Source organism: Nyctereutes procyonoides, unplaced genomic scaffold (genome assembly GCF_905146905.1).
Source record: "Nyctereutes procyonoides isolate TBG_1078 unplaced genomic scaffold, NYPRO_anot_genome, whole genome shotgun sequence".
NCBI lineage: Eukaryota > Metazoa > Chordata > Mammalia > Carnivora > Canidae > Nyctereutes > Nyctereutes procyonoides.
The window spans coordinates 25,333,413-25,353,440 of record NW_026575052.1 but is presented as its reverse complement, the minus strand read 5'-3'; the positions used below and the strand labels follow the sequence as shown (position 1 = coordinate 25,353,440).

At 42.2% G+C, this 20,028-nt stretch overlaps 1 protein-coding gene across 2 annotated transcripts in view; it reads left to right on the top strand.

Moving 5' to 3' along the window:
• CES5A (carboxylesterase 5A) overlaps window positions 1–12,445 on the top strand; it is a 35,393-nt gene extending 22,948 nt beyond the window's left edge. Inside the window, exons 11-13 of one of the 2 annotated variants that reach the window (XM_055332235.1) lie at window positions 9,181–9,330; window positions 11,955–12,027; window positions 12,148–12,445. In XM_055332235.1, coding sequence (XP_055188210.1) covers window positions 9,181–9,330; window positions 11,955–12,027; window positions 12,148–12,379 — 455 coding nt within the window. In that variant the 3' untranslated portion in view covers window positions 12,380–12,445. The remainder of the gene's footprint in view (window positions 1–9,180; window positions 9,331–11,954; window positions 12,028–12,147) is intronic. The other variant, XM_055332236.1, reaches the window with a different exon arrangement.
• The last annotated feature ends 7,583 nt before the right edge of the window (window positions 12,446–20,028 follow it).

Sequence of the window (20,028 nt, the reverse complement as noted above, 5' to 3'; positions counted from 1 at the left end):
CACAATATTAATTCTGCCAATCCATGAGCATGGAATATTTTTCCATCTCTTTGTGTCTTCCTCAATTTCTTTCAGAAGTGTTCTATAGTTTTTAGGGTATAGATCCTTTACCTCTTTGGTTAGGTTTATTCCTAGGTATCTTATGCTTTTGGGTGCAATTGTAAATGGGATTGACTCCTTAATTTCTCTTTCTTCAGTCTCATTGTTAGTGTATAGGAATGCCATTGATTTCTGGGCATTGATTTTGTATCCTGCCACGCTACCAAATTGCTGTATGAGTTCTAGCAATCTTGGGGTGGAGGCTTTTGGGTTTTCTATGTAGAGTATCATGTCATCGGCGAAGAGGGAGAGTTTGACTTCTTCTTTGCCAATTTGAATGCCTTTAATGTCTTTTTGTTGTCTGATTGCTGAGGCTAGGACTTCCAATACTATGTTGAATAGCAGTGGTGAGAGTGGACATCCCTGTCTGGTTCCTGATCTTAGGGGAAAGGCTCCCAGTGCTTCCCCATTGAGAATGATATTTGCTGTGGGCTTTTCGTAGATGGCTTTTAAGATATCGAGGAAAGTTCCCTCTATCCCTACACTCTGAAGAGTTTTAATCAGGAATGGATGCTGTATTTTGTCAAATGCTTTCTCTGCATCTAATGAGAGGATCATATGGTTCTTGGTTTTTCTCTTGCTGATATGATGAATCACATTGATTGTTTTACGAGTGTTGAACCAGCCTTGCATCCCGGGGATAAATCCTACTTGGTCATGGTGAATAATTTTCTTAATGTGTTGTTGGATCCTATTGGCTAGTATCTTGTTGAGAATTTTTGCATCCATGTTCATCAGGGATATTGGTCTGTAATTCTCCTTTTTGGTGGGGTCTTTGTCTGGTTTTGGAATTAAGGTGATGCTGGCCTCATAGAATGAGTTTGGAAGTACTCCATCTCTTTCTATCTTTCCAAACAGCTTTAGTAGAATAGGTATGATTTCTTCTTTAAACGTTTGATAGAATTCCCCTGGGAAGCCATCTGGCCCTGGACTCTTGTGTCTTGGGAGGTTTTTGATGACTGCTTCAATTTCCTCCCTGGTTATTGGCCTGTTCAGGTTTTCTATTTCTTCCTGCTCCAGTTTTGGTAGTTTGTGGCTTTCCAGGAATGCGTCCATTTCTTCTAGATTGCCTAATTTATTGGCGTAGAGCTGTTCATAATATGTTTTTAAAATCGTTTGTATTTCCTTGGTGTTGGTAGTGATCTCTCCTTTCTCATTCATGATTTTATTAATTTGAGTCTTCTCTCTCTTCTTTTTAATAAGGTTGGCTAATGGTTTATCTATCTTATTAATTCTTTCAAAGAACCAACTCCTGGTTCTATTGATCTGTTCCACAGTTCTTCTGGTCTCAATTTCGTTGAGTTCTGCTCGAATTTTAATTAACTCTCTTCTTCTGCTGGGCGTCGGGTCGATTTGCTGCTTCTTCTCTAGCTCCTTTATGTGTAAGGTTAGCTTTTGTATTTGAGTTCTTTCCAGTTTTTGAATGGATGCTTGTATTGCGATGTATTTCCCCCTCAGGACTGCTTTTGCTGCATCCCAAAGATTTTGAACAGTTGTATCTTCATTGTCATTAGTTTCCATGAATCTTTTTAATTCTTCCTTAATTTCCTGGTTGACCCTTTTATCTTTTAGCAGGATGGTCCTTAACCTCCACGTGTTTGAGGTCCTTCCAAACTTCTTCTTGTGATTGAGTTCTAATTTCAAGGCGTTATGGTCTGAGAATATGCAGGGGACGATCCCAATCTTTTGGTATCGGTTCAGACCCGATTTGTGACCCAGTATGTGGTCTATTCTGGAAAAAGTTCCATGTGCACTTGAGAAGAATGTGTATTCAGTTGAGTTTGGATGTAAAGTTCTGTAGATATCTGTGAAATCTATCTGGTCCAGTGTATCATTTAAAGCTCTCGTTTCTTTGGAGATGTTGTGTTTAGAAGACCTATCAAGGGTAGAGAGAGCTAGATTGAAGTCACCAAGTATAAGTGTATTATTATCTAAGTATTTCTTTACTTTGGTTAATAATTCGTTTAAGTATTTGGCAGCTCCCACATTCGGGGCATATATATTGAGGATTGTTAAGTCCTCTTGTTGGATAGATCCTTTAAGTATGATATAGTGTCCCTCTTCGTCTCTCACTACTGTCTTCGGAGTGAATTTTAGTTTATCTGATATAAGGATGGCTACCCCTGCTTTCTTTTGAGAACCATTTGAATGGTAAATGGTTCTCCAACCTTTTATTTTCAGGTTGTAGGTGTCCTTCTGTCTAAAATGAGTCTCTTGTAGACAGCAAATAGATGGGTCCTGCTTTTTTATCCAGTCTGAAACCCTGCGCCTTTTGATGGGGTCATTAAGCCCGTTCACGTTCAGAGTTACTATTGACAGATATGAGTTTAGTGTCATCATGATATCTATTTAGTCCTTGTTTTTGTGGATTGTTCCACTGAAGTTCTTCTTAAAGGGGAATTTTAAGAGTCCCCCTTAAAATTTCTTGCAGAGCTGGTTTGGAGGTCACATATTCTTTCAGTTCCTGCCTGTCTTGGAAGCTCTTTATCTCTCCTTCCATTTTGAATGAGAGCCTTGCTGGATAAAGTATTCTTGGTTGCATGTTCTTCTCATTTAGGACCCTGAATATATCCTGCCAGCCCTTTCTGGCCTGCCAGGTCTCTGTGGAGAGGTCTGCTGTTACCCTAATATTCCTCCCCATGAAAGTCAGGGACTTCTTGTCTCTTGCTGCTTTAAGGATCTTCTCTTTATCTTTGGAATTTGCAAGCTTCACTATTAGATGTCGAGGTGTTGAACGGTTTTTATTGATTTTAGGGGGGGATCTCTCTATTTCCTGGATCTGAATGCCTGTTTCCCTTCCCAGATTGGGAAAGTTTTCAGCTAGGATTTGTTCAAATACATATTCTGGCCCTCTGTCCCTTTCGGCGCCCTCGGGAACCCCAATTAAACGTAGATTTTTCTTCCTTAGAGTGTCATTTATTTCCCTTAATCTGTCTTCATGGTTCTTTAGTTGTTTATCTCTTTTTTCCTCAGTTTCCCTCTTTGCCATTAACTTGTCTTCTATGTCACTCACTCGTTCTTCCACCTCGTTAACCCTCGTCGTTAGGACTTCTAGTTTGGATTGCATCTCATTCAGTTGATTTTTAATTTCTGCCTGATTGGATCTAAATTCTGCAGTCATGAAGTCTCGTGAGTCCTTAATGCTTTTTTCTAGAGCCACCAGTAGCTGTATAATAGTGCTTCTGAATTGGCTTTCTGACATTGAATTGTAATCCAGATTTTGTAGCTCTGTGGGAGAGAGGGCTGTTTCTGATTCTTTCTTTTGAGGTGAGGTTTTCCTTCTAGTCATTTTGCTCAGTGCGGAGTGGCCAAAAACAAGTTGTATTGGGAGAATGAGAGAAAGAGAGAGAAGGAAAGAAAAGAGAAAAAGAAAAAAGAAAAAGAAAAGAAAAAGGAAAGAAGAGAAGAAAAAGGGAAAGAAAAAGAAAGAAAGGTGAAAAAAAAAGAGGGTGGGGGAAGCAATCAGAAATCAAAAAGAAAAGAAAAAAGAAAAGAAAAAAAAAACACGGGGGAGTATTTCTGTAGAGTTTAAGTCCCTTGACTTCCCCTGGAACTGGTCCGTCCAGCTGGTCTTCTGGGGGAGGGGCCTGTTGCGCTGATTTTCAGGTGTTAGCACTTGGGGGAGCTGCTCTGCCCCTGCCTGCTGCAGGGCTCAGCGGGGGTTGTTTACCCCGTGAGGTCTCAGGAGGATCAGCGGCAGTTGCTATGGCAACTCTGGAAGCCTGGATTCAGTCTCCGCAGGAACTACGGGGCTTGGGGCTCTCGGCTCTCCGTCCGCAGGGCCTGGAGGCTCCGGGGCGGGGCCGCTGATCTGCTCAGCTCGGGGCAGGAGCGTCCTTGCTGTCCTGGGCCCTCCCGGCCTCTGCCTGTCCCGGGGGGAGGCCGGATCCTGGGCTGTGTCCCGGCGCCCTGTGCTCCCGGGCCTGTGTTGTTGGATTTGCGCTCCCGCCCCGCAGCTCCCTCCCTGGAGCCGCTCCCGAGCCCCTCCGAACTGCTCCGGTGCGTGCTGCAGCCCTTAGGGAGCTCGGTGCACTCTCCTGCGCTTGCAGGTGCCTGTTAGTGTCCCCGGGAGCCCGAGGGCATCCCCGCCCTTCTGGGTCCTGCTCCAACTCCCTGCGAGCCCCTTTCCGCCCGCCCGGGAAGGTTGGTGCAGCTCCTGCTCCTCCGGGACGGGGCTCTCCTGTCCTGGGGACACTCGCCCCGGCCTCAGCCCGGCTCCTCCGGGGCCCCTCCCCCTCGGAGGCCTTTTGTTTCTTTATTTCTTTTCCCCGTCTTCCTACCTTGATAGAAGCGTGAACTCCTCTCACTGTAGCATTCCAGCTGGTCTCTCTTTAAATCTCAGGCCGAATTCGTAGATTTTCAGGATGGTTTGAAGGTTATCTAGGTAATTTGTTGGGGACAGGTGATTTGGGGACCCTACTCCTCCGCCATCTTGCCCCTCCTCTCAATCCCCAGTTTTCAACAAGGCATGCCAAGAGATGGGAAAGCATGGCCCGCAGACAGGAAAAGAAGAAATTAATAGAAACTGTCTCTGAAGAACCTCAGACATTGGATTTACTAATGACTTTAAATCGACTATTAAATATACTCAAATAGCTAAAGGAAACCACATATAAAAAATTAAAGGAAACCATAAGAATGATGTTTATAAAATTATAAAAAGGACCAAATAAACATTCTGATGTTGCAAAATACAACATCTGGAATGGAAAATTCACTAGAGGGACTCAATGGCAGATTTGAGCATAGAGAAGAAAGAAACAGAGAACTTGAACATAAATTCATGGAGATTACTCAGTGTGAGGATCAGAAAGAAAAAGGAATGTAGAAAAATAAACAGAACCCAAGAGACCTGTGGAACACCATCAGCATCCCAACATATGCATGATAGGACTTCTAGAAGGAGAGAAGAGAAAAAAAGAGGTAAAAATAATATTTAAATAAATAATGATCAAAATGTCTCAAATTTGATGAAAGATGTAAATATTCATGTCCATGAATTTCAGTGAATCCCAGGTAGGAGACATTCAAAGAGATCCACACAAAGACATATAATCAGTCAAACACCAAAAACAGAGAAATTCCTAAAAGCTGTAAAAGTGAATCAACTAATCATGTACAAAGTAGCTTCAATAAGATTAACAGCCAACCTCTCAACAGAAACCACAGAGGCCAGAGACAATAGAATGACATATTCAAAGCAGGGGGTGGGAGGGGATAAGGAAGAAAGCCTGCCAACCAGATTTCCATATATTTAAAAATGAAGGATTAATCACAACATTCCCAAATAAACAAAAGTTGAGAGAGTTTGTCACTAGTAAACCTATCTGACCAGAGATGCTAAAGGAAGTCCTTAAGGCTGAAGCAAAAGGACACTAGACAGTATCTCAAATCCACAAGAAGAAAAAAACTCCACTACAGGTACTCATATTACTTATGTTTACTTATAGAAGTCAATATTAATTTATTTTTGGTTCTCTAATGTTTTTTGTTTTTCTATATGATTTAAAAGACAACAAAATAATAATTATAAATCCATGTTTTCACATACAGTGCATCAAGATGCAATTTGTGACAATAACAACATAAAGGCCTCCTATAAAGGAGGAAAGTTTTTGCATACTATTGAAACAAAGTTGGTATTAATTTGAAATAGATTATTTTAAATTAGGATGTTAATTGTAATCCCCAGGGCAACCACTTGGAAAATAACTAAAAATATATGTAGTAAAAGAAACAAGAAGGGAATCAAAATGGTACACTAGAAAATGTTATCTAACACAAAAGAAGACAATAATGGAAGAACTGAAGAATAAAAAAGATATAAGACATATGGGGAACAAATAGTAAAATGACAGAAATAAGCGCTGCATAATCAATAATTACACTAAACATAAATGGATTCTCTCAAAAGGCAGCAATTACAGAATGAATGGATTGTAAAAACAGTCCAACTCTATGCTGTCAATAAGAGACTCACTTTATTTTTTTTAATTTAATTTTATTTTTTTAATAAATTAATTTTTTTGGTGTTCGATTTACCAACATACAGAATAACACCCAGTGCTCATCCCGTCAAGTGTCTCCTTCAGTGCCCGTCACCCATTCACCCCCACCCCCCCGCCCTCCTCCCCTTCCACCACCCCTAGTTCATTTCCCAGAGTTAGGAGTCTTTATGTTCTGAGAGACTCACTTTAGAACTAAAGATACAAATAGGTTGGAAGTGACAACAAATTCTTAGAATTACGAAAAAGAAAAAAAAAACAGATAAATTGGACTTCATTACAATGAAAAATCCCTTATATTGCATCAAAGGGCAATATAAAGAAAGTGAAAGACAACCCACAGAATAGGAGAAAATATTTGCAAATCATATATATGATAAGAGTCTATTATTTGGAATATGTAAAGGACCTTCTAACTCAACAAAAAGCTAAACAACTCAATTCAAAAATGGGCAAAGGATTGAGTGGATATACAAATGACTATTAAGCACAGGAAAAGGTGATTAACATTACTAGCCATCAGGAAAATGCAAATCAAAACTACGGTTACATACCACTTCATACCCACTAAAATGGCTATAATAAAAGAACAAACAACAAAAAATAACAATGTTATTGAAAATGTGGAGAAACTGGAAATCTCATATACTGCAGATGGGAATGCTAAATGGTACATTTAATGTGGAAAATGGTTTGGCTATTCCTCAAAAAATTAAAAATTGCCATGTAACCCAGCAATTCCACTCCTAGGAATATACCCAAGATAATTGAAAACCAGATGCTCAAGCAAAAATTATACATGAATGGTCATAGCAGCCTTATTTAGGGAGGCCAAAAAGTGGGAACAACTCAAAGGCCCATCAGCTGATGAATAGATAAACAAAATGTGGTGAATCCATACAATGAGTTATCATCTGACCATAGGAAGAAATAAAATACTGATGTGTGCTACAACACGATTGGACCATGAAAACGTTATGCTGAGTGAGAGAAGCCAGATACAAAAGGCTACATGTGTAATTCCATTTATATGAAATGTCCAGAAGAGGCAAATCTACAGTCAGAAAGCAGTCTCCAAAGGGCAGGAAGGAAGGGTAAATGGAGAATGACTGCATAAGTCATTCCCCACACAGTTTCTGTTTGGGGTGCTGAAAATGTTCTGGGTCTAGATAGATGGTTGTACAACATTCTGAATGTACTAAAAGCGACTGATTTACATACTTACAAATGGTTAAAGTGGTGAATTTTGTGTTATGTGTATTTTACCTAAAACAAACAAATAAAACCAATGCTGCTATGAAAATGAGAAGGCAGGCCACGGACTGGAAGCAAATATTCACAACATAAGTATCTGACAAAAAATACATATCCAGCCTGTGAGAACTCTTACAATTCAATAATGAAAATACAATCCAATTGCAAACGGATAAAAGACTTGAAAGGACACTTCACAAAACAGGATATATGAAAGCCTTTTGGCACATGAAAAGGTACTCAACATTGTTAGTCATCAGGGAAATGCAAAATAAACCCCAAATGAGGAAACCATTTACACCTACTGGGATGGCTAATATTGAAAACACAAACCAGAAGTACTGCCAAGGATGTGGAATATTCAGAATCATGTACTACTGGAGGGAATGTAAACTGGTGCAATGATTCTGGGAAACTCTTGGTTTCTTATAAAATTAAATGCACACCTCCCCTGTTACTTGACCATTCTACTTTTAGGTATTTACTGAAGAGAAGTGAAAGCATATGTCCTTACAAATGACTTATATATGGATATCCACAGTGGCTTTAATCATAATAGCACCAAATTAAAAAGAACCCAAAAGTCTATCACCAGGTTAGTGGATAAATAAATTGTGGTATATTCATACAATAGCATACTACTTGGTGATAAAGAGAAATCAGCAACTAATACATGAAATAACATGGATGAATCTCAAAAACATTACACAGAGGAAAAAGAAGCCAGACACACACAAAAAATATATATTGTGTTTCATTTATGGGGAGGTCAAGGACAGGCAAAATTAATCTGTGATGACAATCAATAAAAACACTCATGTCTCCTGGTAGAGTGACTACAAAGACACACCTTGGCATGGTGGTTACAGGAATGTGTATGCCTTTGTAAAAACTCACCAAACCGTAAAAATCTATACTTTTTTATTGTTCATAAATGATACTTCAATTAAGAAAGAAAGCGAGAGGGAGATGCCTGGGTGGCTTAGTCAGTTAAGCATCTGCCTTCTGCTCAGGTCATGATGCTCGAGTCCTGGGATGGAGCCCCGTGTCGGGTTCCCTGCTCAATAGGGAACCTGGTTCTCCCTCTCCCTCTGCCTCCCTGCTCTCCCTGCTTGTTATCTCCCTCTCTCTCTCTCAAATAAATAAAGAAAATCTTTAAAAGAGAGGAAGAGAGGGAGAGAATGAGGCGAGGGAGCAGAGATAATGAGCATTGTAGGGTCTTGTTAGAAGGGATTTAGAGAGATAAGCCAGTAAGCAGAGGGGAAGCTGAGACCAACAGTATGTGTGCCTGTGTGTGTGTGTGTGCGCGCGCGTGCACGTGCATTAACGGGAGACTTTGTAAGCATGTTGGCTACTGACAGCGGTGGTCCAGTAGAGAAAAATTGATGATGTAGGGAAGGTGGGCAGTGGGGGGAGGGGGGATTACAAAGCAAAGACCTTTAGCAGAAGACAGGTGAAGGGATGTTGGAAGCAGGGAATAACTTCATGTGGTTTGCCTCTGGACAACTGAACCAGAATCAATAAGAGGAAGGCACAGGGAGGTAGATCTTTGTTCAGCAAGAAAGGCTTTTAGAGAAGGAAAGAACTAGTGCCACCTTAGACTACCCTGAGGGTACCCGGGGTGCAAGGGCTGCTGTGCCAGGAAGTTCTAGCCTCCGATAAGGAAAAGGGAAGTTGGCACATTTCAAGTCACTGTTATCTCTGCGCCTTCCCACCCACGGGTATGGAGGGCCAGCTGGGTAGGGATGTGGGGCCAGCACCCCCCCCCCCCCGCTCCCTTGAATTTCGCACTGGCCACAGGCCCTCTCCTACCTCTGTGCAGATGCTGGCGCACCTGTCTACTTCTACGAGTTTCAACACCCACCCGAGTGCTTAAAGGACACGAGGCCAGCTTTTGTCAAAGCCGATCACTCTGATGAAATCCGCTTTGTCTTTGGAGGTGCCTTCCTGAAAGGCAACATTGTCATGTTCGGTAAGGAATGGGCTACGGGGACTTCTGCTGGTGCAGGGACTCGAGCTTGGGATGAGCTGGGGAGAAGATGCGACTCGCCTGTTGTCAGCACGAAGTCCCTCTCCCATCCCACAATATACAAGAGCCCAGACGTGGTTAGAATTTAATCTATGGTTTACAGACACAACCTTTCCTTGGAAAATGCCCCCACTCTTATTTTTATTTAGAAACCAAGGTGAAAAGGAGTTGCCAGCATCTGCTTGATGAGTGTTTCTCTTTGTACTAAAGCCTAAAGTGGTGGACAGTTGGGGGACACTCAGGCAATCTAATTTTTTAAATTAAATTAGAACCACTTTCTTGCTTCTCTCTCACCATTGGTCTCACCCTCCCTGCCCTTTCCAGAACTGTCGATGAGGCTACCACCCAGGACTTTGAAAAGAAAAACAAAACAAAACAAAACACGTTTTTCATAATTCCAGCCCAAAGGGCTCTAGACCCAGGTGATCTAATGTAGATGCTTGTGAACTGCTACTGGCGAGGTTAGCTCATTGATTCTTGAATTTACAACCTATTCAGAGCCTAAAATAAGAAGCCAATCAGATGAGGTTATCCACAGGGAAAAAAAATTATAGGAACTACACGCAATAGATAGCACTAACATAATTAAAGAATTGCACAATACCGGCTCTTGACCGCTTCATGCTGGCGCCTCGGCAAGGACAGAGCCTCTGAGTTTGTATGCTGAGGTTTATTTGTTATGTCACTTATAATTATTATAATTAATTATAATTCCCATCCTTATAATGCAGATAATAACACAACGACTACCTCTTAGGTTATCACAATGAGTAAGTGAAACAATTCTCCTAAGGCACACAATAAGTGCTTAATAATGTCACTGTTACTATTACGCAGCAGCCATCACTGAGCTCATACTGTGGGACGGGCACAGGACTCTCCAAACGGGAGAAAGTGAACTACGTGTGTGTCAAATGTTAAATTCCTTAACATCCAAAGAGCTCCTGAAATCAGTGGGAAAAGAACAATCCCGTCGAAAACTGGCTAACAGATACAAATAGGCAGTTTCTGGAAAAGGAGACATGAGTGATTTTTAAGCATGAAAGTCCACTTAACCTCACCCATAACAAGAAGATTGTACAGTAACTTTGAGTGAGCCTTTTTAATCTATCAATGTTGGGAAGAGCAATACATTTTACATAATGCATTTGTGTAGGTGTGGGGAGACAGACAACCTGATATATTAATGTAAAACTCTACCATATTTATTTTATTTTATTATAAATTTATTTTTTATCGGTGTTCAATTTGCCAACATATAGAATAACACCCAGTGCTCATCCCGTCAAGTGCCCCCCTCAGTGCCCGTCACCCAGTCATCCCCACCCCCCCACCTCCCCTTCCACCACCCCTAGTTCGTTTCCCAGAGTTAGAGGAGTCTCTCCTGTTCTGTTTCCCTTTCTGATATTTCCCACTCATTTTTTCTCCTTTCCCCTTTATTCCCTTTCACTATTTTTTATATTCCCCAAATGAATGAGACCATATAATGTTTGTCCTTCTCTGATTGACTTACTTCACTCAGCATAATACCCTCCAGTTCCATCCACGTTGAAGCAAATGGTGGGTATTTGTCGTTTCTAATGACTGAGTAATATTCCATTGTATACATAAACCACATCTTTATCCATTCATCTTTCGATGGACACCGAGGCTCCTTCCACAGTTTGGCTATTGTGGACATTGCTGCTAGAAACATCGGGGTGCAGGTGTCCCGGCGTTTCATTGCTTCTGTATCTTTGGACTCTACCATATTTAAAGTGCAGATAGTGTTTTCTCGAGCAATCCAACCAACTTCTAGAATCTTTTTCTGCAATTATACTTACACCCAGGCAAAAGTATAGGCACACACCGAAGCATTGCTTTTACCAGGAAGAGGTTGAAAACGATGTAAAGATCCAGCAAGAGCATACTGGATGCATGAATTATATATTCATATATAACAATAAATGGCAATAATGGAAGGTTAATGGGCGACAGGGTGGAACTATCCCCTGGATATGATTTCAGTAGAAAGAAAAAGATGCAGAACATGTGTTCATATGATACTGAATGTATAAAAAGGTGTCCACTTAAACCCTTGTACATGTCTAGCTGGCCTTTGGAGGACACTCAAGAAGCTGGTAACCATGGTTGCCTCTGAGGCTCGTAACTGGGTGTCTGGGGGAAAGAGATGGGAGAGAAACTCATTGTCATTAGATTATCCTTCCTGTATTTTGGATTTTGTACTTTGAGCAAATATTACTTTCTCAAAGAGAGAAATATAATAATTGTTTGATGGAGAAGTAGTGGAAAGGGAAGGGGGGGTGGTCTCTGTCCCCAGGGAACTTGCAGCTTCACAGCTTCAAGCTGGAAGAGCACAGCCTCCTCCGCCATTGGAAGCCATCATTCCTTGCGTGAGCCGTGGCTGCTCTGGGCCTCAGTATGTGCAGATGCAAAACGAATGCATTGATTGGTGGGCTGGTGAGAGGATCCAGTGGGGAGATGTGAAGGTGATTCAGCAGATCTGAGTCACCTTGGCCTTCTGGTGAATCCGTGTGAGAGCCAGAGTGTGCCATTGTCTCCTTCAGAAGGAGCCACAGAGGAGGAGAAATTGCTGAGCAGGAAGATGATGAGGTACTGGGCCAACTTTGCTCGGACGGGGTAAGTGAGCCCCCACCCCTACCCACCCCCACCCTCGCCCCACCGCCCCACCAGCCTCCTCCCCCACAGTCAGGTGTCTGAGGATGGAAATCTCACCCCCCCCCCCGCCCTCACTTCCAGGGACCCTAATGGGGAAGGCCTGCCACTGTGGCCGGCCTACAGTCAGAGCGAGCAGTACCTGAAGCTGGATTTGAACATAAGCGTGGGACAGAAACTGAAGGAGCAGGAGGTGGAGTTTTGGTCAGATACTCTCCCCCTGATAATGTCCATGTCCACAGCACCCCCTGGTCCTCCTGTCCCCTTACTCTCCCTTTCTGTGCTCCTGCCTTTCTTCTTCTCCTCTGCTCCTTGAGAAATTCTTGGTGATTTGGTTTTCCTTCTGCAGTTTCCCCTGCAATCATTAGCTCCCTCCATTTTTATGTTTAGCTACTTTGTGGATAAGCTGCTTTTTACTGATGTTTTATGGACGTGGGGATGATCCTTAGGGGACTTCTTTTCAATATCAAATAATGCTGCTTGCCTTGGAATGCCACCAGATTGCTTCAATAAACCTGCAGGAGAGCTGGCCTATTGGTTGGCATCATAATGATCTTGTTACTAGGAGGAAACAAAATCAGAATGTAAAATATGTACAGGGGAACAGAGTTTAATTCTGTGCTCAAAACTCTCCCCCAGCCCCCAGCATCCAAGACGAGGTGGACTTCCTATCACTGCCGGTGTGTGTTACCGGAAATATGAGTGCTCCAACTCCCAATCCAGGCAGGTTTCAGCCACAGTGAAGCATGGATGTCCTGAACATCATGGGTCAAACTGGGTCTTTTCTCCAGCTCAAGACGTATGTATGGGAGGAGGGGTGAGGAGGCCAGAGAGCCTCCTCCTCAGCAGTGGAAACCAGAGATCCCCCAAGGTCAAGACCCCTGGTGGCAAAGTCAGGTCAGGAGAACATCAAGGAGAAAAGGTTTGCCTGATGGGGTGGAGACCAATCCATCCTTCAGTAAACCACACTGGGTGCCTGGTGTTTATCAGGCATAACCCCACTGGGGCTACAGAGGTGAACAAGACACGCTGTCCACCAGTGGTAGGCAGAGACAGCAAGCAAACATTCACACAAGGGAATATTCACAAAAATTTGATAAGCTCCCTAAGGGAGAGCAAAGTGTTTCATGAAAGTGTAAAAGGGGGACCTAATTTAGGGGCGAGTCTTAGAAAGTTCTCTCTGAAGAAAGGACAAATTAAAGTCAACCAGATGATAGGGAGAATGCAGGACATACCAATATTCAAAAGATGCACTTTCACTTTTTGTATCATATTATAATTTAATATTTAATTTAATATTCAATATATTTACATATTGATTTATAATTTATATTTAATATGTTAATATATTTAATATAATTTAATATTTAATTTAATTCATAGTATAACTACATAATCCCTATTCTATCCATGTAATTTACCAGGGTAATTAATTTTTCTTTGTGATTGCCTCAGGATTACATGTGAGGTGCATAGAATAGGAGAGTTTCTGAAATGTCAGTGGTGTAGAGTTTCTCTGGGTCAGAGATCTCGGATTCCTAGGCTCAGTTTGGCCCCCAGAAATGTTTTGTTTAACCTATGATGTCAACAACATTTTGAAGTTAATTTTCAGTTAATATGAAATTAGGGGAATTTCACTTTAAAAGCCATATTTCCAGCCCCTCCAGAGAAGAAGGAAAAGGAAAAGAGGAGAAAGGGTGCGGGGGAGAAGAAACCTGGCAACATTGGTGCTTCATTCCCATATGGTATCCAGGGCTTCTGACAGTCCATACACACCTTTGTGCAAATTAGAAGGTATCCTTTCTTCAAAACCCAGCCATCTTCCAGGAAATCATCATCATCATTGATAAATATCTACATCTATGATATGAACAGTACATACTCTGAACTAGTGCCCTTGTGCAGTGCACAACCTACACAACTGTTCTCAGTGACCCCGATGGAACCACCTGCAGGAACTGAGTTGTGGCCACCCTTTACAAAGACATAAGCTCTCAACTTTTCACAGTCCTCACTATTCCCCTTTGTCTTGTGCTTGGTCCATTTCACTTATTGATATTACCCAACCCCTGAAGATGTTCAGGTTTGGACCCCGGCCTCTCATTTTATAGAAATCTATGGAGAGGTGAAGGAATTCACCCAAGATCACTCAGTGATTAGCAGTAAGTCAAAACCAGGCCTTGGGTCTCTTGTCTTTCCAGAGCAGGACTCTTTCTGCCATGCTGCCTGCCTCCCTCAGCATATGGTCCAAATCTGTTGGATTGTCTCTGGCTTAGGTGGTTGTGGAAGGGGTTGAATCAACAATACTTGGGGCATTTTCTAGTTCTAGGAAGAGGAACCAAGCCAGACACAAGCAAGCTGGAAATTCAGTTGCCTCTGCAGCTGCAGAAGGCTAATTTCTACATTGATATTTGGCTCTACTCACAGCTAGAAAACACCACTCAACTCATTTTTTAAAATACTATCATATTAAATGACATTACACTTATTTATATACTGTACACAGTCTCGGCATCTTCAAATATGGTTCTAATTTTGGTAGGTGTCTTGCAAGAGGGAGCATATTTCTAACTCATCCAGATACAGGGCCCTCTTTCCTCTTTATTCCTGTCCACATGCCACCAGATGTTGTACTGAGTTAAAGTTGAAATGTAAATGCCACTTGGCATCCTGGGTTTTTTCCCATTTAATTCAGGGTTTCCTATCAGAAGTGTAAGTAGAAAAATCACCCAGAAGCTTTTTCCAAAATTCCAATGCCCAAGCCACTCCCCAGTCCAGCCAAACCTGAAACTTCTTAGATGGAACCTGGAAACATATATTTTCACTTTTTAGGCATTAGATGCACACCCTTGATTAAGAACTGCTGAGTAGGGATCCCTGGGTGGCGCAGTGGTTTGGCGCCTGCCTTTGGCCTGGGGCGCGATCCTGGAGACCCGGGATCGAATCCCACATCGGGCTCACGGTGCATGGAGCCTGCTTCTTCCCCTGCCTGTGTCTCTGCCTCTCTCTCTCTCTCTCTCTCTCTGTGACTATCATAAATAAATAAAATAAAAAAAAGAACTGCTGAGTATTCACAGTGTGGTGGGTAGTATGTGTTTCAAGTTGCTAGAGGATCATCAAAGAATCAGCTTTCATATCTGTCTGATGTGGATATCACCATTTCTAGCCAGTGGCCTGCTCCTGGAACATTTATGGATATAATTTGATAAGCAGCTTTGAGAATGGAGTACTTTTACTTTTAAAAATTATTCCCGGCATTGGGATCTGCAGAAGATGGACCCATCACAGGCCATGCCCTTTTAAAATTTCTCTTCTTTTTGTTTTTTAAAAGATTTTGTTTATTTATTTGAGAGAGAAAGAGAGTGAGCAGATGAGAGAAAGAGAGAGCAGAGAAGGAGAGGGAGAAGCAGACTCCCCACTGACCAGAGAGCCCGACGTGGGGATCAATCCCAGGACTCTGAGATCATGACCTGAGCCGAAGGCAGGTGCTTCATTGAGCCACCCAGGTGCCCCTAAACTGCTCTTATGTTCTACAAATTCACTTCCCCAAAGAGTCTCTTCACTTCCTTCTCATCAGCAACACAGCCCACCACTATAGAAACAGAAAATAGTTAATTACTTTATTATTGTAAATTAAACAACTTATTTTTTTATAGAAAATCTCCCAACCCCCACCCCCGCGTACAATCTTGGACCTGAATCACTAAGTCAAATCAAATCGAACACAACTCTGGAGACAAACCAAATCTTTGCCTGTGAACTCCCTAACGTGCAGCAGAGGGCAGCATTATAAAAGGGGAAAAATCGCTTTCCTCCCTTCCGAGGCTCCTGAGGTGCTGGTGATGTGATATTGCACAACTTGGAAGGTAAAGAAGACCAAACAAAATAGTTACATTATAAACAATTCTATTTATCATTATTCCTTTTTTTCTGTGGCACTTGGAAAAGGGAAAATTCTAAATTATAACCTGAAAAGTCTGATTTCAATGAATACACTCAACAGGCAGAGCAGAGGTTGGAGCTAGCAGGTTTTTTCTTTCCTAACTTTTGTACTTTCTCATCAAGATCTGAGGAGCCCACCCGAAATGGGCAGGAAAGGGGTGGGGTCCCTTCCTGGTGCCTCCCTGTTCCTCTTCCATCAAGGTCCCTTTAGACTCCAGACCTTTCTGGCCAACCCCAAAGCCCAACTCCCTGCTCCGTGGTCCTGGCTGCAGGTAACAGATGGGCAGAGATGGGAGGGGGTGTATTCTCACATCGTGTATGACATTTATTCACATAGTATGTGGTTACAGGTTTTGTTTTGTTTTTTAAAAAATATTTATTTATTCATGAGAGATACAGAGAGAGGCAGAGACATAGGCAGAGACATGGAAGCAGGCTCCCCATGGAAAGCCTGAAGAGGGATTCAATCCCTGGACCCAGGATGACACCCTGAGCTAAAGGCAGATGCTCAACCACTGAGCCACCCAGGCATCCCTGTGGTTGTAGGTTTTTATTGCTGCTGTATAGTCATTATTTGTGTGACTATCCATTCTACTGGTATTGGGCATTTGGAGAATTTTCAGTGTCCAGTTATTATGGAAAAAGTTGCCGTGAATATTTTAGAACATGTCTTTTAATGACTACATACGTACACTTCTCTTGGATATTTACCTAGGAGTGACTTTGCTGGGTCACCAGGGTTTTGTATGTCAGCTTTAGTAGGCACTCCAAAAAGTTTTCCAAAGTGGTCGTGCAGACTTGCCCTTCTACCAACAGAGTAAGAAATTTCCAGCTGTTCCATATTGTTGTCGATACTTGGTATTTTTCTAAAGGGTTCTTCCACATTTATCCTTATTCATTACTGTATATTCCCTTTCTTAGCTTTGCTATAATGCAACAATTGATTTACAAAATTGCATTCCTGTGGACCATTGATGGTCAGTTAGTAATAGAAGTGCAGGGACAACTCTGACCACCATCCAGGCCACTAGTTAGGTGACCAGGCATTGGCTTCATCAAAGGTTTCTTGATCCTCAGGGAACATCTTCCTTTTGACACTGAAGTCTCTGGACAGAAGCCACACTGTGTTGATGTTGCCAAGGCTCTTATGATCTTCTGTTGTAATCAAGTGATTGGATTCCCCAGATGCCATCAATTCTGGGACTAGCAGAGGCAGAGCACATATGGGAACTTTGGTCTGGGGATAGGAAGAGGGGAGAGCTGGACTCCCATAATTTGCATAATTAGGGACTATCTGTACCCCTGCTTTCACAGATACCCAGTAGCTCTAGATCCAGAGGGTTTTCTACTGCCTCAACTTTGAATGTATTAGTCTGGCTTGGGGTGGGAGGGTTCCCCCCTCATGCATAGATTTTCCCTTTCTCTGTTCTAAAAGCAGTTGTCACTCCTCTGTCCACATTCTTGCTTCTAAAATGATGATGTCATCAATATATGTTTGTCCACAGCTACGTAGCTTTCCATAGTAGGGATACTTGATAACTTATCCAGCCGGTCACTATAGCTGGTGACTCAGATTGTTTCATAGTTTTTACTACTGTCAGCATCACGGAAGTGGACCATCTGAGGTATACATCTTTGGGCTCATTCAGAATTATTCCTGGTTAGAGACTAGTGTGGACAGTGGAGACGCCCCTTTGGAGTGTTTGGATGGTTTCTGCCAAATTGTCCCCAAGAAAGCTTGAACCAAGTTTCTCACTCATGGCAATCATTCTTGTTTTTCCATACTCTTGTCAATATTTGGCACAACCATTAAGCTTAACAGTGGCAGAAGTCCCTGCCACTTTGATGGTGGCCACCTGAGTGTGTGATTTTAATTTACATGTCTTGATGTTTGCATTTACTGGAACATGTTGAAATGACACTTTACATGTGTGTAGCCTGAAAGGCCCTTGGGATCTGGGTCCCTGGGCCCTTCCCTCCACCCCCGATGTCTGACTTGCTTCCATAGAAAGACAAGGAGGCACAGGGCAGACAGTGACTTGGGGTTGGGGTTACATCTCCCTACCCCCAGCTGCCAATGAGCTCACTGGGAATTCTGAAGATCTCATGACCCCCAGGACCTTCTAACGTGAGAACCGAGGGCCAGCCTTGGTAGATCCTGGGATTTGGGCAAACCATTGTGCAGTCCAGCATTTTGGAAATGCTGCTATCGTTATTCTTGGCTGAGGCCTATGGGAGCCCAGTGGGCAAGCTTTCTCATGCAGAGAATTTAGCCTTCTCTGGAGAGAACTCACCTCCCACCTCCCAGTGAATATTTAGGAGGCACCCTCTTGACCTCTCCAGTGGCTTGCCTGCTTCTGCCAGATTCTACTTTCGGAAACACCCTTTTCCTCTTGTCACTCCCAGGATTAAAGACTTTGAATTGTCCAGCATGAAAGCCAGCTCTCCTTAGCTTACCACTTAAGCCTTCTGTCCTCCATTTGCCTTTCTGGACCAAATGACCTCCTCAAGAAGTCTCCAGAACTATCTTGTACCAGTGCTAACATTCTCTCCTCTTTGTTGCTGCAAATCCTGTTCATCTCTTAGTGCCCTGCATAATCAGAAGTCATGGGTGGTTTGGGGATTCATAGACATAAACTCTAACAGTGCTCTGAGTAAGAAAACACACAAAACACTTTTCTCATTCAAGGTCACTGTAGCACCCAGATGTCTATAACACAATCTATAAAAACAATTTGAGTTTGCTGGACCCTTCCCAGAATATAATTCAATCTTAACTTTCCAGGGCCTCCATTTTTATGTGTCTTTCTGATTCACCCTTTTTCCTTCTTTATTCTTAAGAGGCTGAAGGAGACTTTTATAGAGTAGCCTGAACAAGTAGGGACTAGGTTTACAATCAGACTATTACAATTTAAATAAAAGAACTACAGAAACTCATTGTTTACCAAAGTATAGTAACTTATTCCTGCAGTTTACGTAAGATGACTTTAGATGGCGCACAAATAAACTTTAAAGCATTACATAATGGTTATGTATTTATTTTGCTATATGTTGGAAAAATATCTCTAGTATCAAGTTTGTGATTTAGTAGATATTATTATCTGTGGCAGGAATTGCCATTAAAATCTGTTCAAGTTTCCTATGCACACAACCAGACCAGATTTCCTGATCTTCCTTGCAATTAGATTAGCCATGCGGCTACATTCTTTCCAATGGAATGTGAGTAGAGATGAGGAGTGCCACATCCAGGCCTGGCCCAATCCCCCTGTTCATTCCTCTGTGCTTCTCTTAATTCCAACTGATAAGAATTGGCACCTATGACAACATTAGAAACTATGAGTTAAAAGTGGTAAACTGCCTTGATGAGGAGTTGGCAAACTGACCCTTGGGCCAAATTTTGCCTGCCACTTGTCTTTCAAATAAAATTTTATTGAAACACAGCCATGTCCATTTGCCTAGGTGTTATCTATGGCTGCTTTTGCTACAACATCAGATTGAGCGGTTTCCACACAGACCATATGACTCACAAAGCCTAAAGTATTTACTATTTGGTCCTTTACAGAAAACTTTTCCTGACACCTTGGTCAGATCACTGAAGGACAGCTACCTTGTTCACTGAACAGCACCATATTCCTCTACAAAAGCCAAAATAAGCCACTGAAATTCTGGGACTATTTGCTACCATAGTTTACCCTACTCTCACCATATACTCTTACTCTGCAGAAGCTAATTAGGCAATCCCGTGTGATTGCTTAACGAAAATGGCATGAGTGTTACCAGTTGGAGACGAAACATCTCCAGTTGTTTGTGCCTTTTGGAATGACCCATGGCTAGTGAAGCACTCCCTTCCAGAAGCCACCCACAGGTCAAAATTTCCCACAGGTCCTCTCCCTCTGTCAATCCTAGGACATGGGCTCATATTTCTTTGTATGCTTATTTTAGTAGGTACTCTCCATGTGTCTGTTGCATAATTTATTGGAGAGGTTTGGGGGATAATTTGGAGACTTCAGAGTTGTCTTCTCC